We start from the raw sequence: 21,970 nt of genomic DNA, 5'->3' as shown, positions 1-21,970 counted from the left end.
GACTTGGACATGTGTGACAAAGGGGAGTAATGAGGACTGCTGGCCACTGCCCTGATGTGACAATACCAGTGTGAATACACTCACTGCATGGGGGGGGGGGGGGGGGCGCACACATACTTCAAGTACACACACACATACAAAAAGACTCACAGTCTGTGGGGATTGCCCTAGTAAAATAATAAATACTACTACTACTACTAGTACTACTACTACATACATACACACACGCACTCAGATCTCAGACCTGCCCATCGCGGAAGCAATGATAGCAAACAGCTATGTTAGACATAGCAACTTCTTGTGCTGGGATTACACCATTCAACAGATTGCAAGGCTGATGAATTGCCTGACACACACACACACACACACACACACACACACACACACACACACACACACACACACACACACACACACACACACACACACACACACACACACACACACACACACACATGTTGACCTTTTTGACGCCCATCGCTGAAGGCGATGCTGATAGCGACGCTACAGCAGAAGCCATAGCAACTTGTGCTGGGATTGCACCATTCAACAGCTTGCAATGCTGAAGAATTGACCGCCACCACACGCACACACACACACACACACACACGCGCGCGCGCGCATGCACACACACACACACACACGCGTGCGCATGCACACACACACACTCACACACACACACACACACACACACACACACACACTCGCACACAGTCACACATACACACACACATACACATCCACACGCGCACCACTTAGCGCACATACATTCAAACTAATTCCGAAAGAGTGCGATGCAATACTCGAGAGGGAGTCAAGCGCTCCTTCACTTCTGTCTCTGGTTTCATGGGAGCCTGCATGCATGTACACTCACACCTCGTTTATCCAGGCGGTCTGGGACCGGCCACTGCCCATAACCTCCCAATCACATTCATTTGAATGGGGAAAGGCCATGGATGTGGCACGTGACTTCCACGAAAAGTGACAAGACTGAAAAGAGTAATATTTCCACTGAAACTCATCCGTCCAAAGGGTGCCCGGTGGACCCAAGTGCCCGTAAGTAACGCAACTTCGGGGTCCGGATAACCGAGGTATGAGCTTACGACGTAATACTTAGTCGTAAGCCACGTCTTAACAAGTATACGCTCATCATTCGTTGCCCACTCCCATGTGAGGCATGTCTCACACCAACCCCGACAATCAACATATTTCTAAGGTTACAAGATATTACTTTCTGGTTCAGCGATGTGAAGACATTGGAAACTCATTGCAGAAATCGGAAGTCAACAGAGAATAGCCATAAGTATAAGAAGGAGTTGAAAAGGAAAACACGAGAGAAATTTCAATAGAAAATCTGAATGTACAAATATCATGAACATAATAATTATCTGCAAAATACTCTTCTCCACAATTGAGTTAACCTGTTAACAGTTACTTAGTTGCATGTACTTTCAGGGCAGCCTTCTATAGAAGACCGTCCAGGCATTTTGCATAAAAATGAACTTGAGCTGCGTAAAATCACGGGCAAGCGTCGGTGTAACATACCAGTATGTTAGCTACATCTCACCGGTGCGGAGAGTCGGAGACAGATCGAAGTAATTTATAAAGAATCATCGCTCTGGCATGCCAAATTTCTTGAACTTGATTCACTGGATCCGTCAAATAATATTACTTGTAAATCCGATAGAAAGTAAAGGATCTTTTGCTCTGATACAGAAAGACCTCTGCATTATGTCCTACAAGCTCAGTCAGTTTGTGTTTACGCTGAACATACGCACTATCCAATGTGTTCACAACCACCTACTTCAAAGCACAGGGAGCGGTTCTGCAGCATAGACGATACGTATACACAAAGCATGCAGTGTGCTGTAAGGTGACTACGAGAGCAGAAGACGTGCCATAATAAATATTGGCTCAGTGCAGGGCTCCACCGTAGCCAGTCGGAAACATCGGGTAGGTAATTGACTCTGTGTGTGTGTGTGTGTGTGTGTGTGTGTGTGTGTGTGTGCGCGCGCGCGCGTGTGTGTGTGTGTGTGTGTATGTGTGTGCATGTGTGTGTGTATGTATGCGTGTGTACCGATACCAAACCTCCGCCGTTGTCAAGTGTTCCGTCGTCCTGGCAATCTCAAACGGCATGCACCGTATTGCAGGTGGTGGGTCCACAGCCTCGTTGTGAGGAAGCCATCGCCGTCGTTGCTACGACGACGTGCGTTCCAGGTTTCAGGTATCGATATGCGTACATGTACATGTGCAGTAAAAACTGTCAAGGCAACCACTCTGATAAGGCGACCACCTGTCCCAGAGGACCACCACAACCAGGACCAAGAGATGTGGTCCAATGACCTTGGATAAGGAGACCACCTGTACACGGGGACCACATTTTGAAGGTCCCTTGAGTGATGGTAGGCTAAGGCAGGTTTCACTGTACATTCCATGCGCTCGCGACGCTCACCGTTTGACATGCCGAAAGTCAGAGAACTTGGGCAGGGTGAACGCGTTTCCGCTGGACTTGCGACGAGAGGCCGACAGCGGCGGCGGTGGTGTGCCCGACTGTGGCGAGGTGGGGTCGACAAACGAGGGCGGGCGCGCGATGCTCGTCTGCGTGCTGCTCGAGCCGGACCTCTTTCGACGAAGCACTGGCGAGTCACACGTCACGGGCGATGGGGAGCGGCGGTGCTGAGAAGCACGCAGAGCGGGTCTGGCGTCGGGTTTTTGCGCATCGCCGCCGCTAAGCGCCCAGAAGTCGGTGGAGCGGAAGTTCTCGGGCTGGTCGAAGGCCCTGGCGGGTCGCAGCGGCTGTCGTCGGGCCTGCTCGGCTTTCAGCTGGCTATTGCGTGCCGGTGAGAGGAGGTGAGCGAGAGAGAGACGCCGCTTTTTGGGCGACGAGTCCGGGGTGGAATTCCGCGAGTTGCTTTTGCTCGTCTTTTTTCTGTTCATCGCGTCCCTGGTGGCCTGCGCGTTTACGCGATCGCAGACAACCTTCTCCATATCACTCTGCGAACAGAGAAGAAGAAACAGTAGGACAAGAGTTAGAGAGTGTGTGTGGGAAAGAGAGTGAGAGAAAGAAAGAAAGAGAGAGAGAGAGGGGGGGGGGGAGGAGAGAGAGAAAGAGAGGGAGGGGGGGAAGAGAAACTGAGGTGAGAACACAAGAGGACGCATGAGAATGACCTGCTTTGGCACTCTGAGCTATTGGACCAGGCTGAACGAAGAAGGCCCTGACAAAGTGCGCGTACAACGGGCAGCTCCGGCAGTGAACAATTTGTCAGTGCCTTCTAGGTTCAGCCTGGTCCCATAGCTCTCACAGTACCCAGTCAATCCCAATCACTCAACACTACACTGATACTGTGCATGATTGTACATGTATGCCGGGGCGGGGATCCAGCGATCACTACATGGACATTCCAGCATAGCCGAAACTGAATATCTGATACATGTAGGTGTACTGTACCGCGAGAGCGCCCCGTCTCGCGTGAGCACCCCACCTTGATTTTACAGCCAGGGAAAGGAAAATCGTATGGCAGAGTGCAACAACGTGTGACGGTGTGAAAACCATAATACCGGTATACAGATCACACTCTGCAGTGCTTTACGGTACATGCATATGCTTTCCAGTAGTACCTTTGCGAAATTTAGGAGGTTCTGCGGAATCCCCCCCCCCCCCCCCCCCCCGCCCCCGGATCCGCCCCTGATGTATGCGCACACCCGCCGATCCCCAACACCATGCTCACACATACCTGCCAATCCCCAGCACAATGCTTACATACACACATACCTGCCAATCGTCCAGCAACTCCTGCATGTGCATCTTCTGCCTGACGGCCTCCAGGAGCTGCTCCTCCAGGGTGTCCACTTCTGAGCGTGATTCATGCAGCTCAGACTGCAGAGAATTGAGCCTGGAAAACAACGCGACACAGCGAGTACAACATTCAGATATACGTCTCGGGGATACTGTAAGACATGTAAATATAACGAGGAAGTAAATCTATCGTTTTAACGAGTGACATTTCTTCATTATAGTAAGTTCTGTTGAGGCTGCAGTGTCTCATAATTATGTGTTAAGTGCGGATATGCCCGAAGACTGCCAGTTCGTTAACATATCTTCTCGTTAACGTATGAATTTCGGACAATCGTTGCAATTGCCACTCGTTAGGAAGTTTACAAAGAGTGTCTGAGGTAATTCTTTTCCTAACATACATATTATGTCATGTAGTTGCACATGGACCAACACACTGGTACCCGGTCATGGTCAGTACTAAAGCAATACACCTATACATGCACGATGCCAGCACTAAAGCAAGCGTCTGTGCTACTGTCATAGACATGGAAATCCGGTCGATCGTCGAGCGGCCCCAGGACGCTGGCCATGCAGCCGTGAGTACCCATGCGATCAACACGTGCACTCCGACGCAGCGTTCTGTACGCACTGAGGGCGCCGGCCCCGAGTCAATCGATCGGATTTCCATGTCCACGACGGTATGAGAGCACCTAGCAGGTGGGTTGCATTGTAGAAGTTTGGATTCAGTCCATCCATCCATGTACACAGAGCAATTGCATTGTAGAAGTTTGGATTCGGTCCATCCATCCATGCACACAGAGCAAACTGCAAACTAGGCAAAGTTCTCCGTCAGTAAGCAGAACTGTTATTGCCCTCAAACTCTACACACCTGTACTTGAAGATGGAGAGCGGCACCTTGTCATCGACCTGCGTGGACGAACACGTCGGGTCCTGGTTGGACACGGAGCGCTGCGCCGGAATAAGAGTCTCCCGTCTCCTGCTAGTGCTGCCGCTGCTAGTGGTGCTGCTGACACTGTTGGAGCGACAGTTCATCTGCGACCAGGCCTTGTGCAGGATGAAACGAGAGCGCGCCTGCTGCTCTTTCAGCTTGGCCCACTCCTGCGCCTCCTTGTCCTGTATCCGTGGCGACGGCGGCGGCGAGCCATGCTGAGACTGCTGGAGTTTGGCGAGCTTCTCCAGCTGAACGGGCATCGCGATGCCCCGCATGTTGGCGTCGTCCATGCTGCAGGACTTCTGCAGCGGGCGACGTGCCGCTTTGCTTCGAACCGTCGGCTCGGCAGTAGTCGCCGGCATGGAGTTCTTGGTGATCTTGGCGTTGACCTCGGCGGTGGCCAGCAGCTCACGGATCGTCTCCCTCAGGTGCAAGATCTCCATGTCATATACCTGCTTACACTGTTCATCGTTGTCGCCGTCCTTCATCGCCGTCGACGACGACATTCCGCCGCCGCCGTTAGCAACGGCTGCGCTGGTTGCTAGCTCGTGTCCCCCGCCGCCGCTGGTGCTGGTGACGCTGCAGTTGCTGCTGGTGCGCAGGCTGGACTTGGAGGAACGGCGTGACAGCCTCATGCTGATCGGTAAGGACACTGTGGTCTTCAGCGGCTGCAGTAGCAGGCGGTAAGACGGAGAGGAGAGAGGCAGATAATGAGAAGTCACATGACCAACCATATTAGGTGCTAGTACACTCCCGAACAACGGAGGCGAAATGCATCCAGGCCTCTGCTTCGAGTACTGTCATTCACCCCCCCCCCCCTCCCATGCATGGGGCATTGAGCCACTGACCCTCCACCTCTCCCCCCACCCCCTCTAAGACATTGAACCCCTTGCTTGGGATATTGAACCTCTGCACGGGACATTGAACCCGCATGGGATATTGAACCCCGCATGGGATATTGAACCCCGCGTGGGACATTGAACCCGCATAGGACATTGAAACCGCACGGGATATTGAACCCAGCATGGGACTTGGACACCCTCCCCTGCACGGCACTGGAAGACATCGTACCTGCTTCGGATCAAAGAGAATGTTGTTGGTGGTCGGCTGGAGTGGATCTCTGTCCTGCTGATGATGTTCTAAGAAGATGGTGTTGAGTTTGTTTATAGCTACCTGAACTTCGTCACGAAGCTGGGCTATTTCCTTGACACTCTGTAGTGCAGAACCCACAATACGCCAGACACCAAAAAAACAAGAAAGAGAGTGAATAAGCCCATTGCGCATGACCAAAGTAATATGTGAAATGTGGAATGCAGGAGTAATGCATGTGAGAACGCTGGTATCAGCAATGCACTGTTCAACACCCCACACGACCATACCAGGGCTGCCACACTTGGAGGGAGAAAAATCTGTCGTGGTGGTCCAGGGGTTTCCCCCGGCGGGGTGCAGGGGGCAGGGCCACCGCGGAGAAGTTTTTTAGAAAAACGGCTTGCTGTTGGGACCCCAGAACACATGTTTAACTGTCCAGCACACGCACTACAACTATGTCAATTATGAATTAATGGCCAACTGGACTAAAAAGCGCTCAAAATAAAATAGTCGGTTGTCCCTCTTGGGGAACAAAATCGGTCGGTTTGTCGGACAGGCGATCCAAAATCTGACGATTTCCGAAAAATCGGAGCAAGTGGCAGCCCTGCCATACCCAGGTGGCTTGTGGGGTGTTATGTGAGTACGAATTACGTCATTGCACAATTGGCTTTTCGTCGATTTCCAGAGTTTGAATAACTTGTGTTTGATGTACAGCAGTACGGTTTCAGCAGCCAGCAAATTGTGGATTCTAAGCCTTGGCACGATTGCACCCCATGTTATATTGAAGACAGTTATTGGGTTGTGCTTTCAGTCGTAAGGTTTTTTTTACAATGATCACAGCTCACAGGCAAAGACAAAAAAATTGCATAGTGGGAGCATAGTGATGGTGAGGCTTTTTGCCCTCAGCCGACCTGAGGTCTCGACGTCATGGGGACATAAAACGCACCAAAACAAGTACTTTAGTACAGGACGACAAAGCGAAGTTCTCAATGTGCAAAGAGTGTTGACTTCTCACCTCGCGGATGCTGTGGAGATCGGCACACTGCACGATGCATGCGCCATCACCAGGGCTACGAGCCGGCAGCACCTCCTCAGGAATGCTCTCCACCTCACTGACCGTGGAGAGAGTCTGCTCTGCGGCTGCGTGACGGGCCGGGGACATGGGAATGGTCTTGACCATCGATATCGGATACCTGTAGGTGCAGACACACAAACACACATATTGATGCTGCTGCCAAGTCTGGCTACGCAGTGCCCAGCGGGACAGGTCAAATGGTGCTAGTCTCTACACAAACAAACACACAATATATGCACACACACACACACACACACACACACACACGCACACACACACACACACACACAAACAAACACACACACACACATACACACGCACACAAACAAACACACACACACACATACACACGCACACACACACACGCACGCACACACACACAGACCTTGAAACTGCCACCTAAAGGTGATGCAGTGCCTCAAAGAGGCAAGCATATACACACACACACACACACACACACACACACACACACACACACACACACACACACACACACTACGCTTTTAAAGTCGTTCACAGCACTGAAAGACCGGGACGGCGATACTGAGAAGATCTCTCCTACCTGAATGTGTCCATCTCACTCTGCAGTGACATGCCGGGTGTCTTCGGCGTCAGCGCACCGTAGATCTGCAGCTGGGCGACACGGTCCTCCAGCTCCTCGCGCAGGTGCGTGTTCTCATTCATGAACTCCTGCAGCTGGCCCTGGCAGATGTGCAGCTCATCCTACAGCGGAGACGATCAGAACATTCCCCTTATGATTACAGTTAAACTTTTCATTACCCTAATGATGGGCCAAGCCCGAAAATTTGGTGTAATGTAAGTCTTAATTTGGATTTGAATCGCAGTGAAGAGACCATTTTGGAGTTTGGAGTTGAGAAGTGAAATTTCCTAACGGTTACGATTTAGACCCTCTTTAGGTTGAACACCAAGGAACCGACGGCATTTGTTCTCAATAACGGGAGTCCTCATCATCCCTACAGTTGCACAGCACATCATTTATTATTATACCAGACGGGAAAGTCTGTGTGTCAGACTTCCAAAAAAACATGAACGATGGATTGGGTTGGCCATATTGCAACTTATGGCTTGCCCCCTCCTCTCCCTGGCTCCTCCTCTCTCTTTCTCGCCTGGTCCTAAAATACACCGCTTGGGAAGTGATGATTCCGCTACACGTGACGCATATCATGCAGACATGGTCATACTCCTATTAGCATGTTGCTTTAAAATAGCTGAAAACAAATGTTTTACCTGCAAATCACAAACTTGCTTGCGTCGTCGCATTGCGTAGTCGTTCGTCTGCGTCAGCTCTTCGCGCAGATCGTCGATGAGAATACGATGCTTTGTCTTGAGGCGCTCGACGTGCGGACATTGCGCCTCCTTGCACACAAGTTCATCATTTCTTTCCGTTTGAATCTGACAAAGCAGCAGAAGCATCAGCACCAGCAAGATGGAACACAATCACACTCATTACACGTCCTACTGTGTCAAAGAACGTCCATTGCAAAGATCAAAACTATGGCTATCAGTACATGTAAAAGAGACAAAAAAAAGCTTCCTAAAACAATATCCACTGGCTTGAGGGAAAGACGCAAACGGGAAAAATCTGAAGAGAAACATTTATTGTCACCATGAGGACTCGAACCAGGGACCCTCGCTTCTAGCCAGCGATGCTCTAACCACTCAGCTATGGTGTGAAAAATGTATTCATAAATTCATAATCTAAGTGTCACCGTCATCACCACACACACAAAAAAAAAAACACAACATCGAAGTCTCAAAGAGACGATTTTCTTGCCACGTTCATCAGTGGATTTTCGTTACAGTGAAGAATAATACTGTACAGCAACACAGCCTCTGTCATCTATAATGTAAGTAGACAAATTTTCGGCCCATTCAAATTCCGGCCTCTCAAAGCTATAACCCATTTCGGTCGCATCAAATTTTCGGCCCGTACTGCTGCCGCCTGTATACACTGTCACACTGAACCTTGCAAAAGAAAATTTCGGCAGCAAAATTTTTTCGGCCAAACATGACCATGTGAAGAAGAGGTTGGTGCGACTTCGGCGATACTTGGGGCATTCCCCAAACATGACCAGGCCGAAAACAAGCTGAAAATAAATATGCGCCGAATATTTGTTGACTCACAGTAATTGACTTACCCCGATCTCACAGGTCACTGTCGTCACCGATGCCGTGTCGACGCCGTCCGACTGCTGGCTGCTGTTGCTGGGTACTCGGCGAGCGCCGGCGTAGCGGAAACTGCGACGTCTCACCGTGCGCAGACGGTTACGCCTCACTGGACTGTTGCCATTCACCTGCATTGGGGTGGGGGGGGGGGGAGTTGATGGGGAAAGGGCGGAAAGGGGTACAAGGGGTAGGGGAGACCAGGAGGGGGAGGGGGGGGGTACGAAAACACAGTCGGATATCAGTTTAGCACACCTCCAAAAAGCCATTCAGATATGTACTCTGTTATCATCAAGGTCCTCTACATATCATATACAGTGCAGGCTTGTGGATTTCTCTACAGTTAACCTTGCCACTTCTCTCATTTGTGTATGAGAAAATTGCCGTTGTTCACGAGTGGTGGATATTCGTGAGGCTGAACGCATGCAGTCAAATAGTCTAGAGAATGTGTCGTTATTCCCCCAAGTATCTGTTACACTCGAGGTCTTTATTCACACGGTTGACTATCTCCGTAAAATTTATTTAACATCAACCACGTAGCCGTGTCACCATAGAGGCCTCTAATGGCCATTTGGAGTAAAGCGATTGGAAAAGTTACTGCATGGCCTCGCAAAATCATGCTTCGTACCCAATGCCAAGACGTCGGCTCATTATGAAATCAGTAACTGGTGATCAGTTGCTTGAGTGTGGTGTGCCCATCCAAGTACACACACGCGCGCGCGCGCGCACACACACACACACACGCACACACACACACACACACACACACACACACACACACACACCAACATACACACAGCATGTCCAGATGCATAACAAGCATCTTACCGAGGGAGACTGGTTGGCGTTGATCTCAGCCTCCATCTCTTCGACTTTCTCGTTCATCTGCCGCATGGCATCACCGTGTGTCGCCGCGTCTTCGCGAGCCAACCTGAGTTCCTCGCGAAGACACAATACCGTGGACTGTGAATCGGAAAGATCTGACTCCATCAGCTGCGAGCTGGCCTCCATGTCGTAGCGTGCCTGTTTCAGATTCTGTTGATAGCGTTTCGTCTCGTTCTCCAAGTCCTGAATATGAAGCAGTATACAGACAGTGAGCAGTGCACTGAGACCCACTGTAATAAAGGAATCGCCTGTCTTCATGGGACCCACTATTGGGACCACCTATCTTTGGGGACCACTCGGCTCCAGAAGCCACCTGTCTTTAGGGACCACTTGGCTTCAGAGATCATCTGTGTTTTACAGACCACTTGGCTTCAGAGACCACCTGTGTTTTAGAGACCATCTGTCTTTAGTGGCCACCTGTCCACAGAGACTACCTGTCCACAGAGACCACCTGTCCACAGAGACCACCTGTTTTTTAGGGAACACCTGACTCTAAAAACCACCTGTGCACAGAGACCACCTGCCTTTGGGGACCACATAGCTGTTGTGCCCACATGCCGTTAGAGACGGCCTTCCTTTAGAGACCACAAAGCTATACAGAACATTAAAATGTTATCTTCCAAGAGATCATTTCTGCAAAAAAAACATTTATTATGCTTCAACACATCACCTGTCTACCATGATCACTTGTGCTAAGCTGCACAGTAGTATCCATCCCAGTACACAAGGTCTTATCACCCTTTTGCTCCTCTAATCTAACAAGATTTGAGTCAGTGTGTACTTGTAAGAAAAATGTACATCTTCCCACTTTCTTCGTCTCCATTCCGTACTTTCTTCTAGCAAAGTCGAAACAGCTAGCTGTCCGGAGATTGAGCTGTGTATTAATTTTATGTTCCGTATTTTCCGGAGTGTACGCCGTATTTTCAATACTGTTAACCCTTGTGTTCTTTGTGTTCCTGAAACGATCGCGATTTTCGCGATGGGTGTGAAATCGCGGAAGCAGGTGGGCACGAAACGCGAAACTGTAGACTCGAGTCAATCATCAAATCGACTCCAATCGCAAGCGCTTGCCGGGCGCAAAATCGTCCGTCATCGCAATTCGCGAACTAAAACGGGCGTAAACGATTCCTGGTTTACAGTGCCTGTAATTCACCCAAACAAAAGTCGGTGCGATTTGTACTACGATGATCCAATTAACGGTGATGAACAGAGTACAAGTCATGTACATGTCTGTATTTAGTGAAACAAAATCTGGGTGCTGCTTATACCCCAGTGCGACTTGTACTCCGGAAAATACTCTACGTGTTGTAACTGTTTTGATGACATCGATGCGTCTTGGACAAAACGTCCTGGTACATAATATACACGCGCTTTACATAGCCTTACTTCACTCGGATAAGGCGACCACCTGTCCCAGAAGACTACTACAGCCAGGATCAAGGGACGCTATTTCCAGTCAAAAGGCACTGGATAAGGAGACCGCCTGGTAACAGAGACCACGTTTTGAAGGTCCCATGAGTGGTCGTCTTAGACAGGTCTCACTGTATATGATAATCATAGGCTATTGATTTCGGAGACTACACGAAATGCTCGCTTGCCTGGAGGTTGTGATTTCTTTGCTGTGTCCTGCTTTAGCTGTCAATGGTAGTGCTGTGTTCAAGGTATAGGCTCTGCACTGTGACTCCCCCCCCCCCCTGCACACTTACACTTATACAAGCACTTACCCACACCATGTACACAAACACAAAACACACAGACACACACAAACACATACAAGCACACACACACACGCACACACACACACACACACACACACACATCCCCCCCCCACCACACACACACACACACACACACACACACACACACACACACACACACATCCCCCCCCCCCCCCACCACACACACACACACACACACACACACACACACACACACACACACACACACACACACAGAGACTGGTATTTCGTAAGTCATCTGCTAGTAAAATTTAAATGCTCCACTGTAGACTAGTTTAGCTCTGGCCGCTTCCTGCATTTCCTGTTGTCGTTCACAACGATGTGAGCATCACAGTCGCGCATTCCTAACCGGGCTAGTAACTAATCGCAGAAGAAAGGGGTCTACCTGGAACCGACGACAGTAACAGTGGTACATTGGATTACACAATTAGCTGAAGTGCATGCTGGGGCATCGGAATGAAAGCTTTACGTCTCACCGAAGGGTCGAATCGTTCGAGAAGTGCAAGGTAAAAACTAAAAAACGCAACTTCTCATCGCGGTTATTTGTCTCGTTGGCCGCAGAGCTAGATCAAATTCGTTTGTAACTTGGCTAGAATGTGCTTACCAGTTGCAGCTGACTCTTGTCCTTGATCAGCTGCTCGTTCTGCTCTTTCAGGAGGCGCACCTCTTCCACTAGCGCACTGCCACACGTACCTGCCACGTTTAGCTGCTTCCTAGCGATCTCCAGTTCCTCGTACATAGCCTCGATCTTCTCCTCGCTACTGCTCTCGTGCAGCACCAGCCGATCTTCGTCGGCGCTAGAGTTCGTTCCACCGCTGTGCGCGCTACCTGTGCGAACGCACGACGGCTGTGCGCTGCTGGAACGAAGGATGGACAACGTGTCCATTGCGGCCGTGGAAGAACCTCTTGAGCTACTGGTGTGCTTTCCTTCCCATCTGCCGCTGCCCGCGATGCTAGCTCGAGAGGAGAGGTATCGTTTCACACCAGGTCCGCCCGCACTCACCCCAGAACGAGGCAATGTTGCGCTGAGCCACGGGGAGATCTCCACGTCGCCGTTGTCGATCCACTCCTCGAACACCGACACCGAAGCGCAGCGCTCCGCGCGGCATTTCGCCATCAGTTCAGCGTCGGCTGCCTAGCCAAGGCGACGACAGGGGCGCGCGCGCTTCCAATGCCCTGTACAAGCGGGCGGGCAACGTTCCGTCACTGTTTACGTTTCGCACGGAACAAGACGTCAACTGAACTTCGGCCTTTGCCCACTGTTTGGGGTCACGAACCAGCACACGTGACTGGGTCTGGGGACGACAACCAGCGACAAAACGGAACAGGAAATGACTTCCGCTCTTCCACAAATCCAAGGTTGACGATACTGCCGTCGTCACATGGAAATATGTTAGAACTCTGCTACTACTAGTACTAGTATTGCAGGTACTTGAGTTCGAGTTGGGTATTGTAACACGTCCACCTGCCTGTCAGATACAAACACGCAGAGTTAGGCCGAGCACATTGTTCCAAGAGTCACACAATGGCTTCGATTCCCACTGCTTCAGAGTGTAAGCTGCCGCCTCGCTCATTCACCACAGTGTTGAGTAACCACAAAGTGAACGACTGAGACTCAGATCAGCAGAAGTCAGAGTGCGAGCTAAGGTAAGGAGAACGCAACTGCTCCGTACTTCACTGCAACGTCCGTTCTGTGGATTCGGCCAATGCTCCGAAAAGCGATTGACAACAATAGCATAGGGTGACCTAGCGCGCTCTCGATCCCAACGTCTCTCTCCAACAGAGTTCGCTCTTGCAGGCCGGTGGCTATTGTTCTTCCTGCAGATGATGGTGCTACGCAAATATGCTGAGAAACAGAGAATGTGACAGACAGCTCTGCGTAGGAAATTCTCTTCGGCGGATATCGCTGATCGTCTGCTCTAACAAGCAGCTAGCGAGGCACGAGGCCGTTGGCGTTGGGGCTCTCTCCACGACGAATTGCAGTGCGCGTAGTACAGAGAACAACGGCGTAGAGACAATGCGCGTTTATCGGTTATGTGCTGCAGCTCTGTAGCTCACACAACTCACTGACTGTGTGACAGCAATGCCGGTCAGTGTGCCGGGTGGCCAGGACTGTACGAGCGAACAACAACCTGAATATACAAGCGCGCACACTGATGGAGTGATCACTCAGCCTCGGAGTCAGCGTCAGTCCGACGAGGACAAACGATGTCTGAACTGGAATAACGCCAACCAGCTTTCCACGCTGAACGAAGATCACACTTTGCCTGGACAAGGAGGCAGAATACAAGTTGCCTCTGCTCGCGAGCAAAACGACCAAACGATGCACAAGCCCGTGTTCCTTTGTGGCCAAATGTCAACGAGCTTGGATGCACCCTATCGAGTCCCTAGTGCTGGTGTTCAGGGACGCTGATCTCACAAAACGTGGGGGGAGGTGACAGACCAGAGACTTTTTCGTAGGTGTGAATCGTACGTGATCAAAATCTCCACACCAAACTCACTTCTGCCAAGTAAGACCGTATGCCGTGTGTATGGCATGGAGGTGTGAGGGCTACTCCGAAGACAGGGCAAAGTCGAAGGGAACGCGGTCAGGGGTTCGCCACGCACCAGCCCAACGATCGGCGATGTTGCAACGACGTCTCCCGCGCTTTCCTGAGCGCATCCACACCACGGTACGAGCCCTGTCTTCCGTCCACGCTATTCGTCCTTCACGCCACCTTCAACTTTCAAGGGACACAGCTAGCCAGCTACAGCCCAGGACATCAGTAGCGGTCAACTCGCATTCACACGGTGTTTTCAGCACATGGGACGTCTGGTTTGCTGCTAGACTACATGTACGTGCAATTTGCTGGAGATCTCACGCACGGCCTGAGCTACAAGTGAGCCGAAACGATTGCAAGTATGCAGTTAGTCAGACAACGTTCGGCCTACGTGAACACCCCTCGATGGCAATCTTGCAGTGATCGCTAACTACAAATAGCGCTGTTACGACAAGACCCGATATCGTCCCTTTTCCTCATACAAGCTAGCACGCAACGTTTCCCACGAGTTCAAGAAACATTTCACTTGCAACACGAATCGATCGTCACCTTTTTATGTTTCTACAGACCTTCCGCGACCATTACCAAATGCATCCATCGAGGGCCCAGGGGGAAGGCAGCCTGCATGGATCCGAGCTGGGGCGCGTCTCGATCCGCAGAGCGCACTGTGAGGAATTCGCTTTCGAGGGCAGTTTTCGCCTGGGTGGCTTGGCGAGCCGACGAGGTGCCTTCGCCAAGGTGCCATTATCTGCGGCTCCATCAGCGCTCCGTCCACAGCGCACCTGCGGTGTGCAAGATCATGGAATAGTTCAGGAGATGCTGGTATAATATACAATCTTGTAGCTGAGTCTGCATCGAAGATTCTTTATGATTGCATTCAGGGGCGAGGATATCATGCTAGTTGGTAGTTACCTATGCAAGCGTGTCTGTATGCGGCTTGCTCTATGATTGTGTGAGAGAAACCCCTGACTACCACAATGATTGTAGAGTTCTTCGGACCAGGATCACAACACCCTGCAATAACCGACGCCATGAGTCTGCTCGCTGTCATCTACATCCCAAAACATCGATCGCTTGTTGAGATCACCGCACACAATTTTTAAAATGTTCTCTGTGGCGGGAATCTCGCGCTGGGATGCTGCGGATTGCCTAGGCTAGCCAAAGATTGGGATGAGTCGGGTCAGCTCAGGCAGTTGAACTGTTCATCCTCGTGAGTCGTCCACCTATTCCTGACCTCTCACTTAGCACTCCTAGTAGACCTACAGACTCATGATGTAGGTCTACTAGTACTAAGTCCTACAGATCCGGTCAAAGCAGTCTGAGTCACTAGCATGTTACGGACGAGGGGCATATCCCGGATCAGCCCAGGGCTGTCTGTCCGTTGACCCCTACAAATGTACAGTAAGATCGGGCGCCGAAGAACACCTCGCCGAAGAACACCCAGGCTGGAAAACCGGCAAAATTTAAGAACAGTCCAGGCTAGAATTATCAGATTTAAGAACACTTTTAAAATTGTATACATTGTACATGTATGGGAGGTGAGTACATGTCATGTACTCGTGTAAACAGTAACTGCTACATGTACATGTACAGGTACATATGTACAGTCATTCCCATTTACGACACCCACTAGTTAAAGGGGAAGTATACCCTAAAATCAAATTTTCACCAGTTGTAGTCTTCTGGGTGCTGAGTCGAATGGTCTTGGTCCGAGGAAGCTGCGACGCTCCCTTCCTACTTGAATCCCAATCGAACTCGCGCACTTCCACCGAAACTGGGTGACTGCGCCCTACTAGATGGGGATTTGTATGCAAAATGTCACTAAAAGCGCCATTTCGTTCTTATAAAAGCACGGATGACCGCGATTGGCCCATATGTTGTAGTCTTTTGGACGCTGAGTCGACTGGTTTAGGTACGAAAAGGCTGCGATGCAGCGTTCCTCCTTTATTCCCAATCGAACATGGTTGAACAAGCGGTCACGTGCTCCTGGGTGCCCAAATCACCTGGTCACCGCGCCAGCAGGCGACAACTTTCACACCAAGGTTCAACTCGAGTTCAACTCGAGTGACAGGACTGCACCCAAAAAAGGTCAAACAGGCTAGTAAGTTGTACCCTGCAGGCACGGTGACCAGGTGACTGGTGTACGCAGGAGCACGTGACCGCCTGTTCAACCATGTTCGATTGGGAATAAAGGAGGAACGCTGCATCGCAGCCTTTTCGGACCAAAACCAGTCGACTCAGCGTCCAAAAGACTACAACATATGGGCCAATCGCGGTCATCCGTGCTTTTATAAGAACGAAATGGCGCTTTTAGTGACATTTTGCATACAAATCCCCATCTCGTAGGGCGCAGTCACCCAGTTTCGGTGGAAGTACGCGAGTTCGATTGGGATTCAAGTAGGAAGGGAGCGCCTCAGCTTCCTCGGACCAAGACCATTCGACTCAGCACCCCGAAGACTACAACTGGTGAAAATTTGATTTTAGGGTATACTTCCCCTTTAAGAAGTACATGATTGTACTATGTACATTGCACTACATGTACATGTACATATACATGACAAACGTCATGACGTCACTCGACTCGCCGCGCGCGTGTGAATAAGAACGGTCTGGCTAGAATCAAAAATTTAAAGGGGAAGTTAAGGCAAAAATTAAAATTTCACCAGTTGTAGTCTTCGGGGTGCTGAGTCGAATGGTCTTGGTCCGAGAAAGCTGAGACGCTCCCTTCCTACTTGAATCCCAATCGAACTCGCGCACTTCCACCGAAACTGGGTGACTGCGCCCTACTAGATGGGGATTTGTATGCAAAATGTCACTAAAAGCGCCATTTCGTTCTTATAAAAGCACGGATGACCGCGATTGACCCATATGTTGTAGTCTTTTGGACGCTGAGTCGACTGGTTTTGGTCCGAAAAGGCTGCGATGCAGCGTTCCTCCTTTATTCCCAATCGAACATGGTTGAAGAAGCGGTCACGTGCTCCTGCGTACACCAGTCACCTGGTCACCGTGCCTGCAGGGTACAACTTACTAGCCTGTTTGACCTTTTTTGGGTGCAGTCCTGTCACTCGAGTTGAACCCGAGTTGAACCTTGGTGTGAAAGTTGTCACCTGCTGGCGTGGTGACCAGGTGATTTGGGCACCCAGGACCACGTGACCGCTTCTTCAACCATGTTCGATTGGGAATAAAGGAGGAACGCTGCATCGCAGCCTTTTCGGACCAAAACCAGTCGACTCAGCGTCCCAAAGACTACAACATATGGGCCAATCGCGGTCATCCGTGCTTTTATAAGAACGAAATGGCGCTTTTAGTGACATTTTGCATACAAATCCCCATCTAGTAGGGCGCAGTCACCCAGTTTCGGTGGAAGTGCGCGAGTTCGATTGGGATTCAAGTAGGAAGGGAGCGTCTCAGCTTCCTCGGACCAAGACCATTCGACTCAGCACCCCGAAGACTACAACTGGTGAAATTTTAATTTTTGCCTTAACTTCCCCTTTAAGAACTTTCCTAGGCTGCGCTCGAGCCCCTGCGTTCTTCGGCGCCCGATCTTACTGTAGCCTAGGCCCCTAGCCTAGGTTCTGTGTTGTGCGAGTGCATGAAAGGAACGGCGCCGCGGGCCGCAAACCCCATACTGGGCCATAGACCAGGAACACTGGGCTGCTCGCCCGAACGCGGTGCTGGCCCCGATCCATCGTCCGGATGTCGAAACACCCTGGCTGTAGACTGTAGTGATTGTGGGGATCTCGCTCGATCCTCCACACACAGGATTGCAAGCCGGGAACATGCTTTAGTCTTGAAGTTGAAGTATCAGTTTGTTAGTTGGATCTTCTAGTTTTCTGCATGCGCGATGATGCAGTGTTGTAGCCAGGGAGTAGTCAAACACCGGTGCTTGACGACTCCCTGGTTGTAGCCCATTTTCAGCTGGCACTACAACTGGCTCAGTGATCGACGAGACAAGTATAGTCTGCACTGGAGTCGTGGAGAGCGAACGCAAAGTTCGAAGATTCGACTGCATGTATGCATAGTGGTGTATCAAAAGCGATCATCTAATAGGATATTTTCGGACGGTGCGTGTGTCTCAAGTCAAGTCAAGATTGATCCTGGTGATCTTCAAAATGTAATGCACATGTCGTTATCATGGCTATATCAGTCAGCGAGTAAAGGCAGGCAGATCTTGTGGAGAGTTTTGCCTTTGAGAAGCGGATCGCGGAGGCATACAGGTGCCAGTGCAATCGGAGCACCCTGCAGGAGCTAGCAGGCTACAGTTCACGCAACGCACTTGATTCGCCGAAAATGTTCAAGTGTGCGTGTGCAATGCCACGGGTTTACAGAACGACAGGTAACGGTAGTTCGCCATGATGCCATCCAGCCTGGTCTTGTGCATTCCGCTCGGCCCGATGAAGCCGACTGCGCCACAATGACAGCTGTGTGAAAGCGCTCGCAAACCGGCGCGAATATCCCTGCTCAAACGAGCCACAGCGTGTACCTTGTGTAGTGCGGAATGTACATGGAATATTAACGCCAATGGATCATTATTAAAATATACATTGTGCCAAAGGTGCAGATTGGGAACATTCGATGGAAAGTTCGAGCGGAGATGCGCACATGCATCGCCGACAGCTGCTGGAGTTTCCCCACATTTACTTGCACGTGCAATGTGGATTTGGCAAAGATGCAACGAAAAATTCACACACACTTACACTACAATCAGTATCTAATATTGACTGAGTACGAGGTCAATATAGGAAATAAAAGCCGAGTAAAAGACCGAGGCGAAGCCGAGGTCTTTTACGAGGTTTTATTTCCTATACTGACCAAGTACGAAGTCAATATTAGATTTATCACGACAAACAGTCCGTATTTCAAATTCCAGAACGATAACCTCATGAATCCCGGTTTTATGATTGCACAACCGTTGCACCACGGCCTACTCATGCAGTGACAATGCTGCACTAGCTAGGCACCGTTCAACTGCGCAACCCCTAAGCAGTCAAATATAAGCAGTCAATATAGCCCTAAGGAGTGAAATATGCAGGAATATTTGACTGTTTAGGTATGGCAAAAATCTATGTGAGTCAATACTAAGGGAGTGATAATTATCAATATCATGTACAAAAGCAAAAGCCACACAGACACTGCACTGGACGATGGTTGAAGGGTTGACCAGGGTTGATCACTCATCGCCATTCCCAGCACTGACTGTGACGACCGCTGTCAAGTGTGTCCTACTATCCTCTGAGGGGGAGAGAGTGGGTCTCCTACAATGTAGGCTCATGCATGTAAGTACTCGTACTAGTGAAACCTGTCTAAGACGACCGCTCAAGGTCCTTCAAAACGTGGTCTCTGTTACCAGGTGGTGACTCTCTTTATCCAGGGTCATTTGGACTGGAAATAGTATCCCTGGGTCCTGGTTTCAGTGGTCTTCTAGGACAGGTGGTCGCCTTATACTTGGCTCCGATCCTTCGTCGGGTAGATCAGGTCCGCCTATTTGCAGTGCAGTTGTTTGCATATGAGCACGATGTGGATATGCAGAGGATAGACTCTGCTGTGTCGGTTATAGACAGTGTAGATTACTACAACTTACAAGCGATGTGCCCCTCTTGGTTTACTCATTGCCACGCCTCAAACTCAGTCAAATTAGTAGTACAGACTGTTAGTGCTAGAGCTCACAATGGAGGAAGTTGGTTGGTATTATTTAATTTTATATTTTTACTTCGCCAGTGATAATGTTCCCCCATTCACGTAACGTTTCCACCGGCTGTAATCTACACAGTGTACTACAGGCTCAACTACAATGGAATTGGCGTGGAAGATAGAACGCAGAATGGTCACTAGCCTATAGGCTATGGTACTGACAAGACAATCTCTTGCAAGGCAGCAGCTATCGACCATGGCTGCTGCACTATCCTTGTCTATTTATTTCATCATAAGTTCTTCCAAGTTCTTCCAATGCCGAAGGGGCACTTTCCGCGTACCGTGATTTCGACTTCATCAGCGGCAGCGCTTTTCCTCTCCACCTGCACCACGTGGAGTCACAGGTGTGATTATTCGCGAGCCTTTCCAGGGCCACTTTGTTTCGAATAGCGTTTCTGATCTCTTCACGATGATAAGCGCTGCACATGTTGAACTCTAATTGGAGGTCCTTCGTTGTAACTGTACCTGTCCATTGCATGGAAACTGGAAAGTGGGCCTAGCATGCAGCGAATGGGATTTTCGGTCTTTGACCACTTTGGTGGTCTGATCTACTCACCCCCACCACTTTGGGAGCTGCATCTGCGCCTTGATCCATGGGGGGTCACGGTGGGAGTGGGGGTGGCGTTCCTAGGGAGGCGGAAGGAAGGGTGGGCCATGGGAAGGCTCAAGCGTGAGCAGAAACTAATAATTTATTTGTCTCAGGTTTTAGTATCAGTTGTGTGATGATTGTCTTAGATGAAAGTTGTGACAAATTGAAATTCCAACAGGACCAGTTTCTCTTTCTGTCTTGAACGCTCTTCACCTTAAAAGCACTTTCTCAACTTTCTTTGTCTTTTTTTAGAAGAGCAGGAAGCGCTTTCAGAATGGCGTTGAAGTGGAGGTGCGCCATGGGTGACAGCAGGCCGCTCCACTAGCTCTGTGTTTCTGTGCCTGTGGACTTTTATTTTAAACTGTGTGTGCCGGTTCGAGCCGACAATGCACAGACTGAATGAAGACGACTCTTGAATTTCAGAAACGTACGTGTAAGTCAGTCTATCGCAGGCTTGTCATTTCAGTTCAGTTAGGCCGTCACCCTCACGGACTGAAAAAGCACTGGGGCCTGGATATCAGTATCATAATTACACTGCATTCTAAAAAAAATTAATGCAATGTGCGTCATCCATGGAGCACTAAGGAGCATACGGGCTCCTTGGCTGCAATCATGACAAAAGGCTTGACAATATTTCCAGTACGTATTAAAGAGGATATTCAGAAAGCGCTGGACATCATGCAACTGCATTGTAAATAAAAGTGTGGGTGTGTATGGGGGGGGGGGGGGGGGGGGGGGGTTGTTAACTGACAACAGCTCTCTTCAGAATTCAGTTGCTGTTCACTCTTGGCGCATGCGCTGGATTAAAAATTCTTTTATTAGCGATGTCGAGAAATTCTTGACGTTTCGGGCCAGTCAGCCATCGTCAGCAGAATTTACGTAAGAGGATGCATGCAAAATTCATGGGCCAGCAAATTGAAATAAGGAGATGCATTAACTGGAGAGTCTGCGGCACAATTCACAATCATTATAGGCAACATGGTAGATCATTTACAAAAACAGAAAGTGTTTGTGTGTTCCGCTCTTTGCCCTGCGGCAAATTGAGCGCTCTACGGACGGTGGATGAACCTCACCGCGGTACTGCATGTAGATCATTTAAGGAGTTTGTGAACTTGACGCAACTGTGTCATGAGCATGGTAGATGCAGTTATTACATAACAATACCAAAGAAACAAAATCTTTACCAGTTACGGTTTACTCTGGAAGCTAGAGTGCTACTGACAGGAAACGTGTCCGGCAAACATGGAGTGTGATACAGCCGGGTGGGCTGTTGGAAAAAATGCTGAGAAACTCTGAAGTGGTCACTGCGCATGCCACGAGTGCTATAGTCCTCGTCACTTCCCACCGACTAGACTGCATGCGGCCTCCACGAGCTGTTGACTGCGGCTGGCCGCGGATTCAGCGCCACCGCTGGCGTCCTCAATTACAACGTTGAACTGGTTGAGTACGCC

At 50.0% G+C, this 21,970-nt stretch overlaps 2 protein-coding genes across 2 annotated transcripts in view; both read right to left on the bottom strand.

Moving 5' to 3' along the window:
• Positions 1 to 1,221: 1,221 nt before the first annotated feature.
• On the bottom strand, positions 1,222 to 14,507 carry LOC135821140 (uncharacterized). Its single transcript, XM_065334204.1, has 10 exons — positions 12,304 to 14,507; positions 9,904 to 10,143; positions 9,051 to 9,206; positions 8,140 to 8,304; positions 7,454 to 7,614; positions 6,832 to 7,009; positions 5,799 to 5,939; positions 4,665 to 5,395; positions 3,773 to 3,893; positions 1,222 to 2,994 (listed from the first exon to the last, which is right to left on the bottom strand). Exons 1-10 carry the CDS (start codon positions 12,814 to 12,816, stop codon positions 2,449 to 2,451), a joined length of 2,952 nt encoding a protein of 983 aa, XP_065190276.1. The 5' UTR covers positions 12,817 to 14,507; the 3' UTR covers positions 1,222 to 2,448.
• Positions 14,508 to 21,036: 6,529 nt separating this feature from the next.
• LOC135820578 (calaxin-like) overlaps positions 21,037 to 21,970 on the bottom strand; it is a 10,784-nt gene continuing 9,850 nt past the window's right edge. Inside the window, exon 8 of the mRNA XM_065333643.1 lies at positions 21,037 to 21,970. This exon is cut by the window's right edge and continues 18 nt beyond it. Coding sequence (XP_065189715.1) covers positions 21,854 to 21,970 — 117 coding nt within the window. The 3' untranslated portion in view covers positions 21,037 to 21,853.

This window comes from Sycon ciliatum, chromosome 7 (genome assembly GCF_964019385.1).
Source record: "Sycon ciliatum chromosome 7, ocSycCili1.1, whole genome shotgun sequence".
Classification (NCBI taxonomy): domain Eukaryota; kingdom Metazoa; phylum Porifera; class Calcarea; order Leucosolenida; family Sycettidae; genus Sycon; species Sycon ciliatum.
Note: the sequence above shows the minus strand (reverse complement) of the source record. Positions and strands in the feature narration are given on the sequence as shown.